Genomic DNA, 22,988 nt, shown 5'->3' with positions numbered 1-22,988 from the left:
GTACTACAAGACTCAAATTCTGTAACCAGTGTATAGTATGACAACTGCCAAGACTACAAAAGGAGAACAGACATGTCAATGACCAAATGACAGTTCGTGATTTTGTGGAGGGGGAAAAGAAGAAGGGCGGGGGTGGGGGGGTGGGGGGGCATGAGGGAGATTTCAACACGGACATCCTCCTTCACAGTCCAACACCGTGACCACACAACCACGATGCTGTGGTTTTTGTGATTTGCTTGATGTTGCACATCTTGGGCTTGGACTGTTCATTGTTCTATTTTGCTTCTTTTTTCACAGTCCAGTTCATCTTCTTCCTGTTTTCATGCTTGATCAATGTACAGTTTTTGACAGGCTATCCACTGGAGCACTTCACCACTGAATTTTAAGGGGGTCTGACATGGAGTTAACCTAGGCAGGAATGGATTTAATCTCTGGTGAAACAGTTAACTGAGCTGAGAGAGAGTAATGCTGCTTTACAAATACAGGTGGGCAGTTTGAGAGCAGAGAGCATGCTTAAACACAGCAAATTAGCTTAGATGGTAGAAACAAAAGCTTCATTTGATATACCCTCTCTTCCTTTGAATTGGACTTCAACTGGTCCAGTGACCCCTTTTCAGGTAAAGCAATTGAGGGTGTGTCAGCATTTATTGGTAACTTGCAAGCTGTCAATGATACTTTGTGACTGGTCAGACAAAGTCTGTTGTTTCCCCATGGCCCAATCAATAACTGAAGCGAAGACATACGTAATGTACCATGAAGTGTTGGATAAGACACATACATTTCAACAAGTGCTGAATAGGTCCTTCCAGCTCCACCATGAACACAACAGTAGCAGATATTTTTTGGGAACAGTTCAGTGGAATGTCCCAAAAATGGAACAAATCAGTGGAAATATTCTTGAATAGGATTAGTAAAAAAGAAAAAAAAAGCGCAAACTTAGGAGATAATGCAAAATGACAAAGCGGATGAAATTAATCTGCAAGAGATAGAACACAGAGCACTAGATGCATTTTTGAACAGGCTTCCACCCATTATGTCAAGGAGAGAAGGGATGGAGAGTCCAGAGCATTTGGCTGCTTCCCCTTTACAGTTACCACGTAACTTGAGGATATGAAGATATGGTACAGGATGTGTGGGCCACATTTCAAAGCAATGCTACGACTGCAGAGCAGTAAGACATCTTGTGCTGGATTGTCACAATAAGAAACAAACTGGACGACATCATGGTAAAGGTTCGTTAAACACCAATGGGAATTCCTCAACCGCAGTACAGCATTCCCAGTAAAGCACAATGCTACAAAGATGTACGCAGAGGTGGAGTGTTGCTTGGTGGGCATGGTAAATGGTACCAAACATAAGTTTTTAGCAGGGCACAGAGGCTCACATGTCGGTAACAAATCTGGACCAATAGGGTATGCGGTATAGGTTACACAGACTAGGGGACAATGATGTGGCATCATTGCGTTCAGCATTACCCAATTTCTGCACTGGAGCAAGAATACAGGTTTTCTCAAACTAGCATTATACAAAAATTTATCTTTCGCAGCACACTATCAAACACAGTGAGACAATTTTATGCATGAGAGAGACCACTGCAAATGATAAACTGTTGCAAGGTTCGCTGAGCATGAAGGTAAAACTGAGTAAACTATGTACATAGTCACTAAGGCTCAGTTCACATGATAAAGTAATAAAACACGTGGGAAAACTAATCTGTACAAGCATGGGTACTGACATATCTAACAATATTTTGTGTTTTTAGAATCATTGTAGTACAGTGACAAATTGAACTTCACATTGTTTTGTACGTAGGAGTGTGGCGCATGTGTGGGAAGTAAATGGAGACTACATGATTCTGGTTACTGTGGATAATTTTGGCTCCAAAGAAGTGGATCTGCTGAAACAATTATTTATTACCAATTTGGGTGTCCTGGTTGAGGATGATTTAGATAGGTCCAGTGGAGATCTCTGCCACAAGCTGTCAATGTATCTGCATTACATGGAAAAGTACAGCATTTGAAAGAGAAAGACCAGTAGGTATGAAAACATTATTGATTTGGTTCACAAATTTATTCAGTCTTAGTGGACCATTACCAGAGATCCCCATGACACAGCATAAACCACAAGAGGGGTTAATCCTTCTGCTTATGGGAAACCATACATAGTACCTCAACACCTGTGACCAATAATGGAGGAATTCGTTAATCAACAGTTAACAGATGGCATTATTGAAGAGACCAATAGTTCCCAGTGCAATCGTGCTCAAAATATCAGATGGGGAAAAGAAGCGCAGGATCTGCCGCTAATGCCGATATCACAATACAATAATAGTAATGGATTCACATCCTATACCGAATATAACAGAAATGCTAGACAACCTGTGTCAATGTAAGTACTTACCCATGATGGATTTAAAGCATGAGTATCACCTGTTGATCATACGTGAGCAAGTCACAAAGAGCAACTGATTACAGAATAGCTCAACAGGATGGATGGAGAATGTGGGAACAGGCATCGACCAGTAAGTGAGGAACTGTGTGCCAAGTGTACAACATGCTAATCTGAGTACTCAACGAATACTATTTCAGAGATTATTGGATACATCCATACCATTCAGAACTGTAGGAATGGATTCTGACACGTAACCGCTTTGTGTTAATCATCATAGACCACTTTTTACATTACATTGCGATCGTTGCCCAGGACTGAAAAGAGGTTGGTCATCCATAATTCCGAAGGTTTGGTATGTGTAGGATCTACTCAATGTTCACTCCCGAAAGAGTGATTGAGAAATTTTATGAACAGGGTCGGTCCAAGGGAATGAAAACGTCACAATTGCAGAATAGTGGAATAATAGTTAATGGTCCAACTTCTGATACAGCACGCACTATGTTCCATCTCCCAGTAATCATATCACTGGAACAACTACAATGAATCCCCCAACCCTCACTGTATTACCTGGAAAGATCAATGGACATGTTGCCATACCAGAGCATTACCTATTCAAACAACATGCTAAAGCCACACTTACTTCATTTACTGGATGAACTTACAGCCATACAGGAAGGTCATACCACTGAGCTAACATTCCATCATGTATGGCAGTACCACAAGTCGTGAATAAAGGCTGTTGTATCTTGGTTTATAGTACCATTAGGGTTCCGACTGTGCTTTGTGTAACTTACATCTACTTCAAGCGGAATATATCTTGTTTCCAGTGCACTAGTTGTCAACTGACTGGGTAACCTTAATGAACCGCACAGTTTACCCTAAGATAGAGAATGAAGAAGAGGAGATACTTGCATTCATTTTGTATTATTATGTCAACCTATAAAACATTTTAAGATATTGTTTGTACAGAAATGTGAACAGATACAAATCCAGAGGTGAGATTTCTTCGAAGAAGGAAGGAATGCTCTAACACATCCTAGTCTGGAGTAAAGAACTGCCTGACGCGAATGCAGGAAAATGATATCATTGAGATAGATGTTACCTTGTTGACCATGCACTATGAAGTGGTTCAAATGGCTCTGAGCACTATGCGACTTAACATCTGAGGTCATCAGTCGCCTAGAACTTAGAACTAATTAAACCTAACTAACCTAAGGACACCACACACATCCATGCCCGAGGCAGGATTCGAACCTGCGAACGTAGCGGTCGCTCGGCTCCAGACTGTAGTGCCTAGAACCGCACGGCCACTATGAAGTAAGATGACATGTGGAATGCAGGAGTACTTACTCAGTATTGTAAAATAGGCCTGCCACCGACATTGAAAAGTGAAGTTGAGGCACCTTTCAGCTACGACAGGGCACCAGAAAAACTGACCAGATAAGGAAACCAGGCTGTATGATATCACCATTGCTCAATGGTGGCAATTGAGCACGACAACTTGCTTTGGTTTTCAGGCTACAAAGCTGCCAAGAGGGAAAAACTAGCCAGCCTGGTGCACAGAAATATGACTGGAGACAGACACCCCCCCCCCCCCACCCACCCACACACGTGTGCTCAGTTATGCCTACCTGTTCACAGTCCGTATCCAGGTGTGGACAAGATGCTGAGGGATGCCATCAATGCCAATAAATAACTTCAAGACAAAGACCATTCACAGTACACAATGATGCAGCCAGTCACCTACTCTGGGTTTCAAATCTAGAAGTTACAGGCACCTGCCTGAGCAGAAGATTTTATGCAGACTACCTGGTGTCTTCACACTGGAGGCTCACCTGCTGGGTGGCTGGCACCCTGTCACAAAACCCAGGTCCTGGCAGACCACCTACTCACTGATCACTACCCAGTGCAGGCATACATCTTCGACGTCTATAATGATGACGCCTACTGTTTGAAAATGTCCTTCACAGTACTGTATTCTACAGCCCTAAGGCAGCAAAGCAGCCTAGGTGTGGCTGCCACTCTGTAGTTTAGTTGACATCAGTGGGCGACACTGCCTGCGCAAGCCATCTCCCTGGGACCCAGCCTCTGCGGCCTACTATGCTATCCCAGAGCAAACGCCCTCACCCTAGCAGCGATCTCACCTCTGTACTTAATGTGAATAAAGGATTAATTAATTCACAGATGTCTTATATGCAGTTGCAAAGGACGCGGTGCTTCAACCTGACCTAACAGACGACTGCTTCATCACTGTTGGTTTCACCTTCTGGCCCAATAGAACGAAGTGAGACGAATGGAAAATTGACCATTAAGGTACCTGAATGGTTTGATGCTACGACATATTTCAATATATGGCTCACAAAGCTGTCCAACTGTAGACAAAGAACTCATTACTGTAAGCACATTAAGCTTCCCACTCAGGAACTGATAATGACGGCTGAACCCATTGTTATCTTTGTGAAAGTCATAAAAGCCAGTCTGTTCAAAGGACCAAATTCATATTCTGCTTTAATACTTGTAAAGAAATGCTTCAATAACAAAAATAATAACCACTTGCTTTACTTAATACTGGCTACATCAGCTTTAAAACCAAAACAAATAGCATATCACACAAAACATTAAAACTCTCTGTGGAATTATCCGGACAAGCAAATCTGAATATGACAATTCTAGCAACTAATTTCCTTCACAACATCAAGATGCGTTTCACTTCAGGACAAAATCACCCGTTAAAAGGGCAGACATTGCACTGATACTGTATGTACTCTCCGCAATCAGCCTTCATACATGACAATTGTATGGCAATGATTTAATGATGGGAATTTGTACCAGCACCTTAACCACTCTGAAGCCCTACCTGCAACTGTGGTAAAACAAAATATTTTAGCTACCTTTTCGTTTAATGTCCCTGTATCACTGGGACAACTACTAGTCATACAATAAGCCCCCCCCCCCCCCCCCCCCCCGCAATGTTAAGACTTTGCCTGCAGCTAATGTCATCATCATACAGAACTCTTTAAACTGAGATGCAAAAGTCATGGGATAGTGGTATGCACATATACAGATGGCGGTAGTATTGCGTACACAAAGTATAAAAGGGCAGTGCATTGACGGAATTACGATTTGTATTCAGCTGATTCTTGTGAAAAGGTTTCCAACATGATTATGGCTGCATGACAGGAATTAACACAATGAAATTTTCACTCTGCAGCGGAGTGTGTACTGATACGAAACTTCCTGGCGGATTAAAACTGTGTGCGGTCCAAAACTCGAACTCGGGACACAGTTTTAATCTGCCAGGGAGTTTCAGGAATTAACAGACCTTAAAGGCAAAATGGTAGTTGGAGCTAGACACATGGGACATCCTATTTCGGAAATCAGTAGGGAACTCAATATTCCGAGATCTGCACTGTCATGAGCATGCTGAGAATACCAAATTGCAAGCATTACCTCTCACCACGGACACTTAATGATTGACAGCAGTGGCATTTGCATACAGTTGCTATTACAAACAAACAAGCAACAATGCATGAAATAACTACAGAAATCAATGTGGGACATTCGACAAAGTTATCTGATAGGAGAGTGAGTGTTAATGGGCTATGGCAGCAGACAACTGACACATCGCCTGCAGCACCTTTCCTGTAACCATGCTTATCAGCTGGATCCTAGACAACTGGAAAACAGTGGCCTGGCTGGACGAGTCCAGTTTTCAGTTTATAAGAGCTGATGGTAGGGTTCAAGTGTGACGCAGACCCCACGAAGTCATGGACTCAAGATGTCATCAAGGGATTTGTGAACACAGGGTTGTTGTAGTGAGATTGAAAATTGTAACCCCCAAATCCTCCAAAAATAAATTAAAAATATACCTATTCAAAAGAGCACATAAAAAATTCACTCAATGCCTTCCTGAGAGACAATCTCCACTCCTTCCAAGTGTAGACCAGATGTGGCTTGAATTCAAAGAAATAGTATTGGCAGTAATTACCCGCCAGGTTAGCCAAGTGTACTAATGCGCTGCTTCATGGACTCGGGTAGGCGCACTGGCACCGGATCGAATCCGCCCAGCGGATTAACGAGGGCCAGTATGCCGGCCAGCCTGGATGTGGTTTTTAGGCAGTTTTCCACATCACCCTAGGTGAATACTGGGCTGGTCCCCATGTTCCGCCTCAGTTACACGGCTTGCAGACAGCTGAACACTTTCGCACTATTCCACGGATTACACTAGTCGCAGACAGTTGAGGTACACTAATTCCTTCCTGGGGGGTACGGGGGTGGCGGCAGGAAGGGCATCCGGCAACCCCTTCAGCTAACATTGCCACATCCAATTAACCATGCTGACCCTACGTATCCGCGGGAAAAACGGCACAAGTAAAAGAAAGAAAAGAAAGTATTGGCAGCAATTGAGAGATTTATACCAAATAAATTAACAAACGATGGAGCTGATCCTCTTTGATACACAAAACAGGTCAGAACACTGTTCCAGAAACTACGAAACAAACATGTCAAATTAAAACAGATACAAAATCCCCAAGATTGGCGATCTTTTACAGAAGCTCGAAATTTAATGCAAACTTCAATGCGAGATGCTTACGATAGTTTCCGCAACGAAACTTTGTCTCGAAACCTGACAGAAAATCCTGAGAGATTCTGGTTGTATGTGACGTATGTAAGCGGCAAGAAACAATCAATGCCTTCTCTGCGTGATAGCAATGGAGATACTATTGAAGACAGTGCTCCCAAAGCAGAGTTACTAAACACAGCCTTCCGGAATGCCTTCACAACAGAAGGCTAAGTAAATATTCCAGAATTCGAACCAAGAACAGCTGCCAACATGAGTAATGTAGAAGTAAATATCCTCGGAGTTGTGAAGCAATTTAAATCACTTAATAAAAGCAAGTCTTCTGGTCCAGACTGAATTAGGTTCCTTTCAGAGTATGTTGACGCATTAGTTCCATATTTAACAATCATATAAAACTGTTCGCTCAACGAAAGCTCTGTACCCAAAGACTGCAAAGTTGCACAGGTCACATCAATAATCAAGCAAGGTAGTAGGAGTAATCCACTAAATTACAGGCCCATATCATTAACGTCAATACGCAGCAGGATTTTGAACATGTATTGTGTTCGAACATTATGAATTACCTCGAAGAAAATGGTCTGTTGACACATAGTCAACATGGATTTAGAAAACATCACGCTTGTGAAACACAACTAGCTTTTTATATGCATGAAGTGTCGAGTGCTATTATTTCTGGATTTCCGGAAAGCTTTTGGCACGGTACCACACAAGTGGCCTGTAGTGAAACTGGGTGCTTATGGAATATCGTCTCAGTTACGTGACTGGATATGTGATTTCCTCTCAGGGAGGTCACAGTTCATAGTAATTGACAGAAAGTCATCGAGTAAAACAGAAGAGATTTCTGGCATTCCCCAAGGTAGCGTTAGGGGCCCTTTGTTGTTCCTTATCTATATAAACAATTTATTGGCAGGACACTTACAAAATGTAACAGATCTACTAAGAAAACTGCCTACACTAGTCCGTCCTCTTTTAGAATACCACTGCACGGTGTGGGATCCTTACCAGATAAGATTGACGGGGCACATCGAAAAAGTTCAAAGAAGGGCAGCACATTTTGCATTATCGTGAAATATGAGAGTGTGTGTCACTGAAACGATACAAGATTTTGGCTGGACATCATTGTAACAAAGGCGTTTTTCGTTGTGACAGAATCTCCTCATGAAATTCCCATCATCAACTTTCTCCTCCAAATGCAAAAATATTTTGTTGACACTGACCTACATAGAGAGAAATGATCACCATGGTAAAATAAGGAAAATCAGGGCTCGTATGGAAAGATATCAGTGTTCATTCCTTCCGCACACTATACGAGATTAGAATAATAGAGAATTGTGAAGGTGGTTCGATGAACCCTCTGCCAGGCACTTAAATGTTATTTGCAGAGTATCCATGCAGATGTAGATGAAGGTGGTGTGCAAGATGGTGGTGGCTCCATAATGATGTGGACTGTGTTTATGTGGCATGGACTGGTCCAAATGAGCTGATCACTGATTGAAAATGGTTATGTTTGGCTACTTGGAGATCATTTGCAGCCATTCATGGACTTCATGTTCAGAAAAAAATTATGGATATTTTATGGAGGACAATGTGCCATGTCACCAGGCCACAATTGTTCACGATTGGTTTGACGATCATTCTGGACAATTCAAGTGAATGATTCGGCCACTCAGAACGCCTGACACTAATCCTCAAACATTTATAGCGCTTAATCGAGAGGTCAGATTGTGCACAAAATCCTTCACTGGCAACATTTCCATAATTATGGACAGCTAGAAAGGCAGCATGGCTCAATATTTCTGCAGGTTACTTCCAACTACTTGTCACGGCAAGTTGCTCAGCATGCTAAGCAAAAGGTCTGACTCAATAATAAGAGGTATTCCATGATGTTTGTCACCTCAGTGTATAAGAGCTTTTAATAGAAAGTTGTATATGTGTGAAGTCTTTTACAGTTTAAAAAAGGATTGTTTAGTAATTACTATTGTAACCGACACCACACATATAATACTAATATTTAAACCTTGATGGCATTTCATTTCATGATTTCTTCAGGTAGGATGCACCCTATATCTGACCTCTTGCAGAAATAATGGACGGGGGAGGGGGGGGGGGAGGGGGGCGGTGGACTACCATAGTAGTATCCGACAAGTTGGGAATTTGGGTTGGACAGGATGTGTGCTTGGATAGCTGAAACGGTTAATGTGACCGCTTGTGTAAAGTTGGAAATCCAAGTTTGAGCCTTGGGCCAAGGCAGAATTTCAAATGTCACCACTGAATGAAAATGCCCTCAAGCGGCTGACTTCGCTACTTCTCTTTCATCATTTTAATGATTGACTATTGTATATGTGTGTCTGAATTACATGTCTAAAGACCAAGATTAAATAAAACAAATAAATAAATCACCATACGGATTGCTTTGGAAATAACCTTACCTGATTGGGAGAAATGTGCTTCTGTTTCAAGCAGCGTAAAAGCTACGCCGCAAAGTGGGCACAATAAAACACGAGAGGAAACTAATGCTCCCATCATTCACACAGCTGAACTGTCTCCAACAACTTCAAGTACTCCAGTCAACAATTCATGTCCACATTAAAAGGATTTGAAAATGAAAGTATTTAAACAGAAACTTGTGAATGAATTATCTGACTACATGAAGCAGCAAGATGCAGTCTGTCATACTTGGCTTGCAAAATTTCTATTGCTGTAGAGTGTTATTTTCCAATAATGTGCTATAGATCAGTACAAACAGGAGGAACAAGGTTTTTTGATCATATATAAATCCCCTTATGTACGAGAGTTGCAAACAAACCTGCCTCGTGTTAAGATGTGGATCAAAATGTTATATCTATTCGGATTTTTTTTTTGTGATCACTATGTGAATGGAAAATCTTATTTGGAAATGTGAATATAGGTCTTGAAAACAAGAAAATCATTACTCGTGTGGTTACAGCAGAATGGAGCTCCAGCACATTTTGTCATTCAGGCAAACAAATTAACAATTCTGAGATTGCTGGATTGGTCATTGTTGTTCAGGAACGTCTCCCCCATTGTAATGGTTACCACAAAATCTGGACCTTATCAGATCAGAGAAATCATTATTAGGAATAAGAAAGTCCCATGTGGCTCAACATTAGTACAAGACTAATAAAGAATTGTGGAAGTCTTTTGAAGCGTTAATGACAATGAAGCTCTGCAAGGTGTTAAGGATGTATGAAGACCTCCACGATAGTTCTAAATAAAATCCTAATGAATACACAGTTTTTAATCTAAGTTCTGCAGTACAAACATTCTATGTGCATGAGGCCTTCTCAGACACATTGTGCGTATATCTACCCTTCAAATCTTCAGTACTATTCTGCAGCACATTTTAAAATCTCTTATTCTCTTCTTGTCATGTATGCATATGGTCCATGTTTCACTTGAGTATAAGGCTACAGTCCAAATATTTTAATAGACTTCATAATACTTTCGAGGCAGGTCACATCTTTACCCTACTACAAATCACGGAGAAGAGATTGGAAAGGAATCTAAGCAGTCATTCGGTCTACACAGATCTTGAGAAAGCATATGACAGTGCCAAAAATGTATATAAGAAGTATCACAAACCTCTACGAGTCTGCGGAATATATCATTAAAGTGAGGAAATATTTCGAGAGAGGCCTTCAGAATAACTAAAGAACTGAAAGATGCTGTCTCCAGACAGATATATGTATAGAAGGCACTGAATCTGTGGTGCAGCAACTTTATCGGCATGGGGATATAAGTAGGCAACCAGTACATGTACACACTTTTCTACACTGATGATCAGGTTGTTGCAGCATATGAAGTAGAGAATATACCGTACAGGCTTAGAAAGTTGTTGGAAGAGTTTAAAGAGTGGGGTTTGAAAATAAATTTTGGGAAGATGAAACATCTATGTTGTGGAGAGGAGAGAAATAATTTGGACATGGATGCTCATCATATTAAAGTGTACAAATAGTTCCAAGTACCTCGGTAGTATATTATCATGTGATGGAAAGCGTGACAGATACCTAACAACAGATCATGCAGCGATGGTCAGCTATCCAAAACTAGATCTTTTACTTTGGTCCTCAACCAGTTCAAACGTTAATATGTATGTACACAAATCCATCATGGAACCAATAACAAGCCACGGGGGTCAGTGACCGCTAGGAACTCACAGAAAGAAGGGAAAGAGAGGCAGAGCTTTAAAAATCAACCACCTGGGAAGAGTGTGTAGATGTGGCTTCATAGTGTTATGGACAGAACAGAAGGAAGATAGCATGGTATGAGCTTGTCAAAGGAATGGAAGAAGAAGAAGAAGAAGAAGAAGAAGAAGAAGAAGAAGATGATTATGACAAAATGATGAGGACAGTCCCCAGGCAGAGAAAATCCCCAACCCGGCCAGTAATCAAACCCGTGAGCCAGAGGCAGCAACACTAGCCACTAGAACACAAACTGCAGACAGAATGGGAGAGGGCAGATTGCCCAATGCAGTACTTTCATGACAACCTTCTGGAAGGAGGAAAAGAGGAAGGCCACAGAAAGGATTGCTAAGGGGTATTCAACAAGTGACGGAAAGAGAAAAGCAATAGAAGAGTATGTTCTTCTCCTTAACTCTTTTCAAGATAATACTCATCCCATTCCCCTGGTCTTCCAGTTATTAGCAAAACTAGTTCTCATTCATAAACATTAATTCCTTTTCCAAATTTTTCATATTTACTTTCACTGGTTACACAATGTAGAGACTGAAAAGATCGCGAGGGGGTTGACAAGCCTGTCTTGCTACCTCCTCAACTACTGCCTCTAACATTTAACTCTCTAAGCTCGTCATCTCCAATGGTAAGTGATAATTACCACTAAATATCCTAAAGCAACAATTGCCACAAATCATAAACCTTACATTTAACACCCAAAATAGTACAGGTCATACTGCCTCTCAACAAATAATCGGTCCAATATGAGTATTGGCTTGTTACAGCAAGATATCATTGTAAGTACCAGCTAATGAATACACATCATCAAGTAAGGTCATTCGATAGAGATACCTATCTTAATTCAAATGTTTGAGATTGCCACTGAAGGTACATGTCAATGATATTGACCCATTTCCTGGATGGGGAAGTTAACTGTAATATCTTCAAACTCTTGTAGCAGCTGTTTGCCCCACATTAAGAACACATTCTCAATATTGCAGAAGGTATCTGAATTTTGTGTGTGAATGGAGTAGATTGGCAACTAAAACTACATTACACATACAAGTGCTTGGGGGTGAGAGGGAAAGAGGAACATAAAACCTGCCTCTCTTTAAGTAGCTGATTTGATAGTATCACTACTTATAAAAAATAGTGTGCCACAACTGTAATTATTTTGATGCACTTACTCTTGTCATTTACTCCCACTGTTTGCAGTACGCATTAACTCCTTTAGATACAAGTCCAGAGTTACATCGTTTTTAGTACTTGGACACAAACTTAAAATCCCACATACACCTGGGCAACATAAGACTGGATCTCTAAAAAAATAAAATCTATCGTACAACTCTTCAGCACTGGTGCTGCTCGAAAGCAGCAGTTCTACACTTGTCACCTGGCTGTCATGTATTTGGTTGCCACTCTAGGCATCATTTATTGAGTGTCACTTTGGACACTTGACAAAAAAAGTGTGTATTCAGTCTCTGTCCCACATATTGTTCAGGCAGTGCTTCCAAATATGGATGGCTATACTGATTGTAAAGTTTTAAATTAATCGAGGGACCCAGAAAGTGAAGAGGAATGTGACATTACTTCAATGGGGACAAAATGACTAAAGTTCATCATATGAACAACAAGTGCTTCCCAGTGGTGAGAGATAAATACATCTACTTTACTACAGTCAGCTCCACCAAGATTTCTATTACCCAGAAACCATTGTGAAATACATGGTTCGACTTCATATCTACACAAACTACAAGAAGGCTAGTTTTAGTCGAAATCTAACACTCTAGTGTACTCAGTATTTTATTATTGGTGATCTTTAAAAAAAAAAAAGTGATTCATTGAACAACCTTTTTCACTAATCATAAATATTTTTTGGAACCTAATTTTTAATAAAAATAAATACTGAGGTTTTGACTTTCTTCAATAAAATTGTCAGACACACAAAGCACAAATGTTGTATACCCCACAGAACGTTAAAACATAAAAATATTATACCAATAATAAAAAGCCTGAGCATCGTGCAACAGCATTAAATATGATTTGCATATCATGTGTATAGTTATGTACAGGAATTTTTCAAAGTTTAACTGAGGGGTGTTCAAAGTTCTCAATTTCTATGTTATGCAAAACTGAGCAACACAACACTACAGCTATTTGAGTGTATTGGTGAACAATTAATAAAATATTTATTAAGATATTGACTTTTTGGGACAATATAAGTAAAACTGTGTAACTGAATGAACAAATTTTCACACACAAATGATGCAAGATACTTCCCATGTCACATTTATCAGCTTACCTCAAAAGTATTTTCTGGCATACCTGTTGCTGGATCAGTGGTCATCAAACTGTGCCCTGTGAGTGGTTGTTGTGGTCTTCAGTCCTGAGACTGGTTTGATGCAGCTCTCCCTGCTACTCTATTCTGTGCAAGCTTCATCATCTCCCAGTACCTACTGCAGCCTACATCCTTCTGAATCTGCTTAGTGTATTCATCTCTTGGTCTCCCTCTACAATTTTTACCCTCCAATACTAAACTGGTGATCCCTCGATGTCTCAGAACATGTCCTACCAACCAATCCCTTCTTCTAGTCAAGTTGTGCCACAACCTCGTCTTCTCCCCAATTATCCAGCCCAAAATCAAGTATTTGTGCTACCCGCAGATCTCTGCCTCATTTTATAATAATATGCATGTAGCAACTAACTAGTCAAATATAAAAACATCCAACAAATATTAAGAGCTTTGTAACCAGCTCAGTAAAAAGAAAGCAAATTCTTTTTGACATCTGTAATTTTAATTGACATTGGTGAATACAGTTGTGAGCTAAGTAAAGCTGACTGCTTATCTCAGGGGCAGAAAGGTAAGTAACACTGCCACTGCAGTGGCAGCGGATGTAGGAAGGGGGCTGTTTTCTTGTTTGCCTTCCAGTGGTGACAACTCGTGGGCATTTGTGCCTCATACCGATCAGCTGCTACTGTATAAAGTTCAAACGGAAGTAACATGGATTTGTAAATGTGCATTATAGACTGTCATCTTCAAATGCGGTACATGTCTGAGCACCCCCCCCCCCCCTCCCTCCAATTTTCTTTCATGAAAATTATTTAAAACTAGTGTGTAGGTTTTTCACTGAGTCACAGCTGGAACTTTTTAATGTCTATATACAAGTTGCCATTCATCATCCAAAATGTTAGATACACTCCATACCTCCAGGTCTAGCCCACCTCACCCCCCTCCCACCCCCAACGCGCATCCTTGCCTTTACTTGGTACTACTGCTCCATCCGATAATAATGCTGGTGATGTAGTTCTTGAGGTGTTTGACACAATTTGATTTAATGGAACAACTACACCAAAAGCTTCACAAACCACATTTCCTTTGCCCATTACTAAACAGTTCAAAAAAAACTTAATTTTAGTTTTGACAGACCTCTGCTGACATAGTTACTAGGCATTGCCAATTCAACTGAATGTACCTAAATTGACACTTTTGATGCTCCCGTTACCAAACTATGTCAAGGTAAACAAGTGTCAATATGCAATCCAAGAAAATTAGTACCAGCAATACATCACAACTGCAAATAGCAATCAATATATCACAAAGCTTTTTTTATCAGTTTTATTATACAATCTGCTAGTTAAGTCTCACTTGCTCAACAGCTGATAAAATAGTGTGGTTAAAGAATACAAAACAACTTTAAGACACTAACTCAACATTTCTCCTCCGAAGTTTAAGAGCTTTATAACATGTAAGAGAAATGAAAATTAACTTTTTTCTTTCAATTATATCAAGCAAGTATACAATCACTCAAAGTTATTTTTATTAAACTTTGATTTTGATTCTATTCACATACAATGAGAGTAAATTTTTATAGAACTGATGTTGCAAATGCACATCGAAATGTCCATGAAGACTGCTGCCGCTGCTTGGAGGATTCAGGGGTACAGCTACTGCAACATGAAATGCAAGAAGAAATTTTCAATACTGAATCAGAGGAATTATATAAAGTTAGTCTTACTTATTAGCTGTGCTCAAATTTCAAGACATGTGAACAAATTTACTTACTAACATTTATACACAAAGGACATATTAATAAGGCTTGGTGAGTTATAGTTCAGTAGGTTTCTGCTCTCCCAATAATGATACTAAATACAAATGCTAATATAAATATTGGCACATATCCAAACAGTTCTTAAGTGGCCCAAATTTCTACTTGTGCACCTTGACCACCTGTTTTCTTTCATTCCGCTGTTTGTCTTGTTGCATAACCATGTTAACACCATTTAAGTGCCCTACCAAAGATATCTAGTACATAATACCCCATTCTCACACTTTTATAAGCACTTATGACAAACATTTTTCGACAAACTGCAGTATTACTTTCCACTTAACAAAAACAGGCAAATGCAAGATCTTTTCAGTCTAATTTAATAGTCAGGATGACCATCATTCATTATAATTTGTGGGCAATGTCACATCAGTCTGCAGTTCTGGCAATACAAGTGATAGTGTCCTAGACTAAATTCTAATACACTGTTAGTGAAATGAAAAACAAAGCTTGCAGAGTATATTTATTCTCTGGGAGCCCTTAACATAAATAATGAAAATGAAAACAGAAGGAAAATTGTAGCTTGTTAAGGAGAAGTGTCATATTTCAATGAAGGGTGATCAAACAAATACAATGACAAAAAATAAGTGGAAGGGGCAAGGGGGACATGAAATAAAAATTCTACAAATCTCACCACTTATCTCAGTGCCGATAAGTGTCACATTTCAATTTGAGTCAACCCACAGGCGAGAGATGAGGGTTCAATAGCCAGCTGACATTGAAATATGCTTCACAATGGGGGTTAATAAGAGTATAAACAATGAAGGGGTGATAAGATGATGATCCCTGTCCCTGTCCACATTTTCTTGCCTGGGGAACTTTGGCTGGATTTCTTTGTGTGCTTCCTTTCAATCTGAAACAAAAATATGTTTCTATCTTTTTTAGAGCTGCTTTTGCTAGACTACCAAAACAATGCCATCCTTAGGCCTAAGCACTATGCACACTTCATTATCTTAAGCATCCGGACACCTACTAATGGAAATTAATAGGAGGGATGTCCACACTTCCCCTTTATGATGGCTTGACCTCTGTGGAGACACTTTCAATTAGGTGTCTGAATGAGCTTGAAATGGCAGCCCATTATCCTTCAACAGCTGACGCAGAGCTGTCTGTAACAATGTTGACATTCTCACATGCCAAAAACATTCTTGTGTGTGTTCAGGTAAGTCCATTTCAAGATTGTTACTGTCCACAAAAGATTGCCACACATATGCTGCTTTATGAAAGGCTCCACTGTCATGTTAGCACAATCAATCTCCAAACTGTTACTATAATGTACGAAGTACACAAAGCTGTAAAATGTGTCCACTGCTTCTGCATTCATATTTTTTTTAAAAAACACCCCCGTACTGTACGACCACGACCACCACCACCACCACCACCACCACCACCACCACCACCACCACCACCTCCGTATTTCACTCTTGGAACTACATACTATGGAAGGCAACTTCCTCAAAGCATTCTATAAAACCCTAACTCTTCCATCTGGTTGCCTCATGACACATCGCAATTAACCACAGCAAATTACTTTTTTTCAGTCGTCCATCATCTCGAGCACCGTTCAGCACTGGCTACAAATGTGTGGCTCTGAGGAGCTACTTCACCACTTTCTCATTCATTTAAGTCCCTGTGCTCAATCACTGCGATATCTGGACTGCCAGTAGCAGTCTTAACTCTTGAGCGATTCCTTCCACTTACTTCAAGTGACTTTTTACAACCACCCTCTGCATTGTCCGACAGTCCCTGTACATCAGTGCATGAGGTCTAGCTGGTCTAGTTTTAGCTGTGGTTGTTCCTTCAAATTTCCACCTCACAACCACATAACTAATGGCCGACTTTGGCAGCTTTACAAGGACTGAAATGTCCCTGATGGATTTGTTACTCTTAGGTAGCATCCAATCATAGTGCGCTTTCAAAAGGCACTGAGCTCTCCTGAGTGATACATTCTACTGTTACTGTTTCTCCACTGATAACACAGTATTCTGCACCTCCTTTGATAATGGCGAGTACACTTCTCTTGGCACATGGTTGTCAGTTCCGTATCACATGGGCGCATTTGGATAGTATTTAATAAATAGTAAACGAGAGTAACATGGGCAATTTTTCTGAAACTCATTCTGGACAAGCTGCACAGATCAGGCGAAGCAAGCTATTTTTTATGTACATCCTCCTGACTGAAGGTTTGAGGGACTTTGACCATTCACTTACGTAACAAAATGGAACACCTACAGCCGTGCCTTTGATGTTATTTATGGCTACAGTTGGTAGCTGATGGCTGGAGAGAGAACATCATCGTTACCGTCAACAGAAACCAGTATACAGGTGCCCCACTGATGGGTTTGTGTCCAGCATTGGAGTTAACACCCTCCCCCCCCCCCCACCCCCCATTCCGGTTAAGGCCTGAAGGTGGTGTACTAAATCACCAAAACTGGTAGCCAGATAGTAAATAATGTCAAAAGAACAGTGGTAGGTGTTACATTTTATTACAAAAGCAAGGTATGCCCTGCATACATGCTCGGAGGGCAACTAGCACGGAGGGTGCCACCTCCACTTCCCTTTTGCATTGCCAGCAAAAAATTTTCTTCATAACAAGCATCAAAGCAAAATTAGAAGAGACTGACTAAACACACATGCAAGCAGAAATTAAAATCACAGTGAAATCAAAAGAGCATTCATCAATGTTTATTATAGTGTTATTTCACTATAGTAGGCTAATGTTTCATTGGTATGCAACTTGCAGCAACTGGAGAAGAAACTACAGTGGCCAAAACCATCAGATTTATACATACTCATAACTAGCGAACGAACATATCTCGGGAAAATGTGAACCTCATAATTTTTCCAAGGCTATACTTAAAAAGAAGGAAACAGAAATTAAGACTGGCATTAAAAAACCAGTCTACTCTTGGGTCATTTGAGGTGGACCAGAAATTCAGATGGAGCAAAGATGGAGAAGGAAACCTGATATGCCTTTTTTGAAGTATCCACCCTGGGCCTAAATCTAAGAACCAATAATAAACTCAAGTCCGGATGGCTAGACATGTGATTTGAAACACTTTCCTTTTGAACTGTCTAGTGCTTTAATTGTTGAGCAGCTTTGCTCACAACGAAAAAAAGAAAATCAGATGAATGTGAATATTAATGAGTAAAGCACTGTGCAAACTGAACTATGAAAGATTAAAATTTCCAATGAGTCCCCTCATAACTATCAGCTTCAAGAAAATTTGAAGATATTTTAAACAGGCAAGCTATCTGTTGGGAACTCACAGCACATCTTCAAGGTACTCATTAAGATGGCTGCACGTTACACTGTACAAATAATGGCAAAGTCTGCATAACCCTTACGTAGAGGCATTACTTTCTTTGATGACACAGAGAACTGTGAATGATGTTCCTTCTATGAGTTGCCTTGTCCAAAAATCTGAGCATTGTATGCACACAAATTTTTACATCAGTTACTGACAAAAGACAATTTATCATCAGGTATACTAGAAGGTTGCTGTATGTAAGACAGTTTATCACGAGGAAAACTATAAGTACACCGTATGTAGTTTGTCCCTCAGTTTCCAAACAGAAGCTATTTGCGTAACACGGCACGCTCACCATTTTGCTACAAAAACTACTTAAAAGCTTCTATTTATCTCCACAGTTGCAGCACCTTTGAGATAACTCACAGCATGTGTGTTACAACAACCCTCTCTGCAATTTGTAGCTAAACTTCTGTATTTGTATAGACAAAAGGCTAGCTGTGGTAGCACCTTTTTCAAATTATCTAACTAGTGTTGAATCCTCACAGATGATGTGCCTCTTGGAATTAAACAGAGTTTGTCGAGATATTAATTCCGAAAAAAATTAAAGGGAACTGATTTCTAGTGGTATATGGAGTATGGAATATGCAGCAGTTTCCAAGGTGGTTGTTAGGCTGAGACCCAAGTGCACATTTCAAATTAATGTGCATCTGATTCCATCTGTCTGCTTTTGCTTTTGTTCGCGTTTGTTGGCATGTGTATGTAGTGACGTCATTATTTTGTATATATTCAAAATAGCCGTTTCTGCCATACTGATGGTGTCATGGGTCAAAGCAGACAGGTGGAATCTGACACTTCTGTAATGCCCTGAAACAAACAGCAATGACTTTCACAATCACTGTCCCTCACATCTGATGTTCCTTTTGGAATGTCAACATTTCTATATCATGTCTTACATATTTATATTTCATACCTTCCTACAAACAATGTCACATTCACCAGTTCCAAAATAATTCACTCAGCGGTTCTGCCATGTTGTGCAGTAGTCAACATGTCTAGTAACAGGTACATAATATCCTCCCCCCCCCTTCCACATACTGCAAGTAGATTATGTACCATAAATGAATAAAAAATGCACCAAAACTCAGATTAGTCTCATGTGTAATGCAGCTTTTTTGAATTTACCTTAAGGTATTAATTACATAAAATGTGAAGTGCAGTAAATATGAAGAGAATGTAAACCTGGGAACTGCTTCAGACCATTTATTTTGTATTCACATAAAGTGGTTTCACTAAATCACAACCAAACTGATAGCTTATAACCTCCCCTACACTGCAGCCAAAACCAAGATATCAGTAGGACACACTAAAGAACTAAATGTCGCATCTAATAATTAGAGGGAGGACTGCAATAACTACTGTCTACCATTACAGACAGCCTTTCAAACCCATCAATACAATTTTTAATTCATAACTACTTAATATTCTGCCTTGCTAAGGGTCGACAGAAGCGTCCGATACCAAGCGTCGGTTTTGACCCGTGACGTAAGGGTGTTGTGTGTGACGTCATGACGGCGCAGAGTTTGGTTTGAGTGTGGCTGTCTCCAGTTCTGTTTTATCTATTTTATTTACTTTTCTGATCTGTTCGTTCTATCTCGTGAGATTTTTTTTTAAATTTAAAAACACTTATTACTTATTTTAATTATCTGTTTCATCCAATTTCTGTTTTAGTTTATTATATTTATCTTTCTGATCTGTTCATTCTATCCCGTGAGATTTTTTTAAAAAAGACAAAAAACACTAATCAGCTACTGAAGCATCTTTATCTTCTATGCGTTGCAGGGGTTACGACCCCTGGGGAGGTGGGTGGGTATTCACGCATGGCTGTCTTCACTTACACGTTGTAGCTACGCAAGGGGTCTAAATTTGTTTACATTTAGTTTGCCCCCCACCTAAAACACCCCATTTCCCGCGCTTGTCCCGTTAAGTGTCATTAGGCTTCTTGTGGAAAGTGTGTGTGTTTGTTTTTGTTTCCACCATATTTGTGACGTCATGGGCCAAAGCAGACGGGCAGGATCGGACGCTTCCGTATTTCTCTTTCTAAAATGCAATGCCATTTGCCAATTTAAATGTCCTTCATAACGTCTAATCTTAGTCATTTCCTACTACAATGGAAAACAATTTAACAAAACCAACTATGTTAATTATTTCATTTACCATGTACACCACAATAAAATAATTTTAAGAGATTTTATGATTTTCAATTAAGAATGTACTAGGCTAATCATAATCCAACAAATGATACAGGATGCACGGACTAATATACACATTAACCAATATCCTTCAGACAACACTGTTTCTGGTTGCAACTATACACCATAATGTAACTTCCAACGACATTATCTTCACTGCTTGCAAATGCAGAAACCATTCAATTTTAAACTTTCCACCACACACAAACACGAAGTTCAGTATACTGTTACTGCGTCTTGAGTAACTCAACAGAAAAAACCAACTGACACTGTTGTAAACTCATTTTCCTAAATTTACTTTGATACAGACTAAGATGTTCACTCCAACCAACAATCTTAGCAGTTGTGAATTGAGAAAAACTGAAACACATTTAGTGTCCCCCATAGTTATTAAGGATTGTATCCTTAAAATATTTGTTTAAAAGTTAAACCGAAGAGACTACGCCACTCAGATCTAAGTATCAAGTAGCGTTTCTGGGACCGAAAAGGCCATGACTAAATTCTAACAATTATTGAACTGTAGCTACACTTAAAAGTCAACTCTACAGGTAATGCAAATAAACAGTCACCGTATACACGCTATTCTATATTTCTAAGCATTTAATGTAAAAAATTACATGCAAAGATAGTGGTTCCAGGAAAATCATAACAGTAACACTAACTACGAGACAATAGCAACAAACGAATAATTTCGAAGTTAAATAGAGAAGAATTTAAAAAAAAATTAAGAATACCTCTTCACGGCAAAATAACTGAGCCTTCAGATTCTTCAATTCTCCTTGTCCTTGTTTGTTGCTTCCGCCTTATTTTCTTTGGATTTTTCTTCCTGTTTTCCGTCACTTGCGGATCCATCTGCGTCCTTCCCCTTGGATTTATCTGATATTACTGCAACCTCTTCCTTACTTGCCTCGTCGAAGTTCTCAACAAGTTCAGGAACTTCGTCGTCTTCTTCAATGCTAGCTTTGCCGCCTGCAGCACTGTTTGCCACACTCGATGCCAGGCGCTTTAATTGAGTCAAACCTTCAGTGCCCAACTGACTTAGAATACCCGGTAACATTTCTGTAATTTGCTTTGTTTCTCCAAGGCCAGTGATGGCAAATGTATTGGCCGCTAAAGACGCTTGGGCTTTAGGATTATTAAAGTGAATTACAGTACCGTCATCCTTGATCATATTTACTTCTTCGATGCCCGGTATAGTATTTACTGAAAGCTTCTTCAACGAACTTTGCAACTTCTTGTCATCAGTAGCTGCGGTTGCATGAACAACCTTCTTCTTCCTTCGCGGTGTGCCTTTCCCTCCAATCCGCACCTGGGCCTGTAGTTTCTTCAACTTTTCTTGGTTCATTTCTGCTGCCTTAACTGCAACAAGACGTAAACTTATTTCACTAACACTTCAGAGAAAATGTCAAAAGAAGATACGCTGCGCGCCGTTACTGCGTACACTCGATGTATACCTTTTTACACACGTGCTCTCACACAAAACCAATTCATGAAGAAAATGGATGCCGGCAGGATTGCCAAAGCAACTCGTTCACAAAGTAAGCAACGTAAGCTGCAATGCATTACAAGATGCGTGATATCGGTCTACGAATCATTTTTGGTTTAGCAAATATGATAGTAAATGTGTTACAACAAACAACTTACCCACATATGATTAACACGTACACAAACAATTACTGTGCGTCCATACAGTTGAAATACGGACTACTACTTCGGAACCATTGGCGTTGCGATCGATCTCACCGGAAGTAACCTACAAGGAGCATAGCGACGCAGTGGTCACAACAAACATTTCGTACAAAGAACAATCACGCCAGCGACTAATTTGTGGGCAATTATTCGTCATTCGTCTGACGATATAGATCTGTTTGTAAATAATAATATATACGAATGAGTGCTACTACTTACTGATTATAAGACCCATTTTGAAAACACATACTGATATTCTACACACTACATATTTTGCGAGTTCAAATTTGTAATGCTTTTGGTTGTTCCTCTAAATTTAAGAGATATATCGAAGTCGTGAAAAACGGGTTCCTTAACATTCCAAGTAGGAGATGAAGTATCTCAATAATATTCTGGTTGATAAAAAATAGTAATTGACAAGCTAAGACCCATCCTAAGTTACTTTTTTATGTTGCTTGAGATTTAAAATAGAGAAGAATATGACTTCTCTATACATATCCATAATGCTTTTTTTATTACTAGTT

At 39.8% G+C, this 22,988-nt stretch overlaps 1 protein-coding gene across 4 annotated transcripts; it reads right to left on the bottom strand.

The window, feature by feature from the left end:
- Nucleotides 1–14,962: 14,962 nt before the first annotated feature.
- Nucleotides 14,963–22,553, bottom strand: LOC124789852 (transcription factor BTF3 homolog 4-like). Of its 4 annotated transcripts, none has more exons than XM_047257362.1 (3): nucleotides 22,420–22,553; nucleotides 21,510–22,134; nucleotides 14,963–15,114 (listed from the first exon to the last, which is right to left on the bottom strand). In XM_047257362.1, the coding sequence occupies exon 2, from the start codon at nucleotides 22,118–22,120 to the stop codon at nucleotides 21,545–21,547; it is 576 nt and encodes a 191-aa protein (XP_047113318.1). In that variant the 5' UTR covers nucleotides 22,121–22,134; nucleotides 22,420–22,553; the 3' UTR covers nucleotides 14,963–15,114; nucleotides 21,510–21,544. The 4 variants fall into 4 exon arrangements, with proteins under 4 accessions (XP_047113318.1, XP_047113317.1, XP_047113321.1 ...); XM_047257361.1 differs by lacking the exon at nucleotides 22,420–22,553 and adding an exon at nucleotides 22,230–22,333 and having other exon boundaries at nucleotides 21,510–22,151; XM_047257365.1 differs by lacking the exon at nucleotides 22,420–22,553 and adding an exon at nucleotides 22,230–22,333 and having other exon boundaries at nucleotides 14,963–15,111; nucleotides 21,510–22,151.
- Nucleotides 22,554–22,988: the final 435 nt, after the last annotated feature.

The sequence above is a fragment of the Schistocerca piceifrons genome, chromosome 3 (assembly GCF_021461385.2).
Source record: "Schistocerca piceifrons isolate TAMUIC-IGC-003096 chromosome 3, iqSchPice1.1, whole genome shotgun sequence".
NCBI lineage: Eukaryota > Metazoa > Arthropoda > Insecta > Orthoptera > Acrididae > Schistocerca > Schistocerca piceifrons.
Note: the sequence above shows the minus strand (reverse complement) of the source record. Positions and strands in the feature narration are given on the sequence as shown.

Coding starts and splice junctions, on each gene's coding strand:
- LOC124789852 (XM_047257362.1), bottom strand. CDS start 22,120: ATGAACCAAGAAAAGTTGAAGAAACTACAGGCCCAGGTGCGGATTGGA.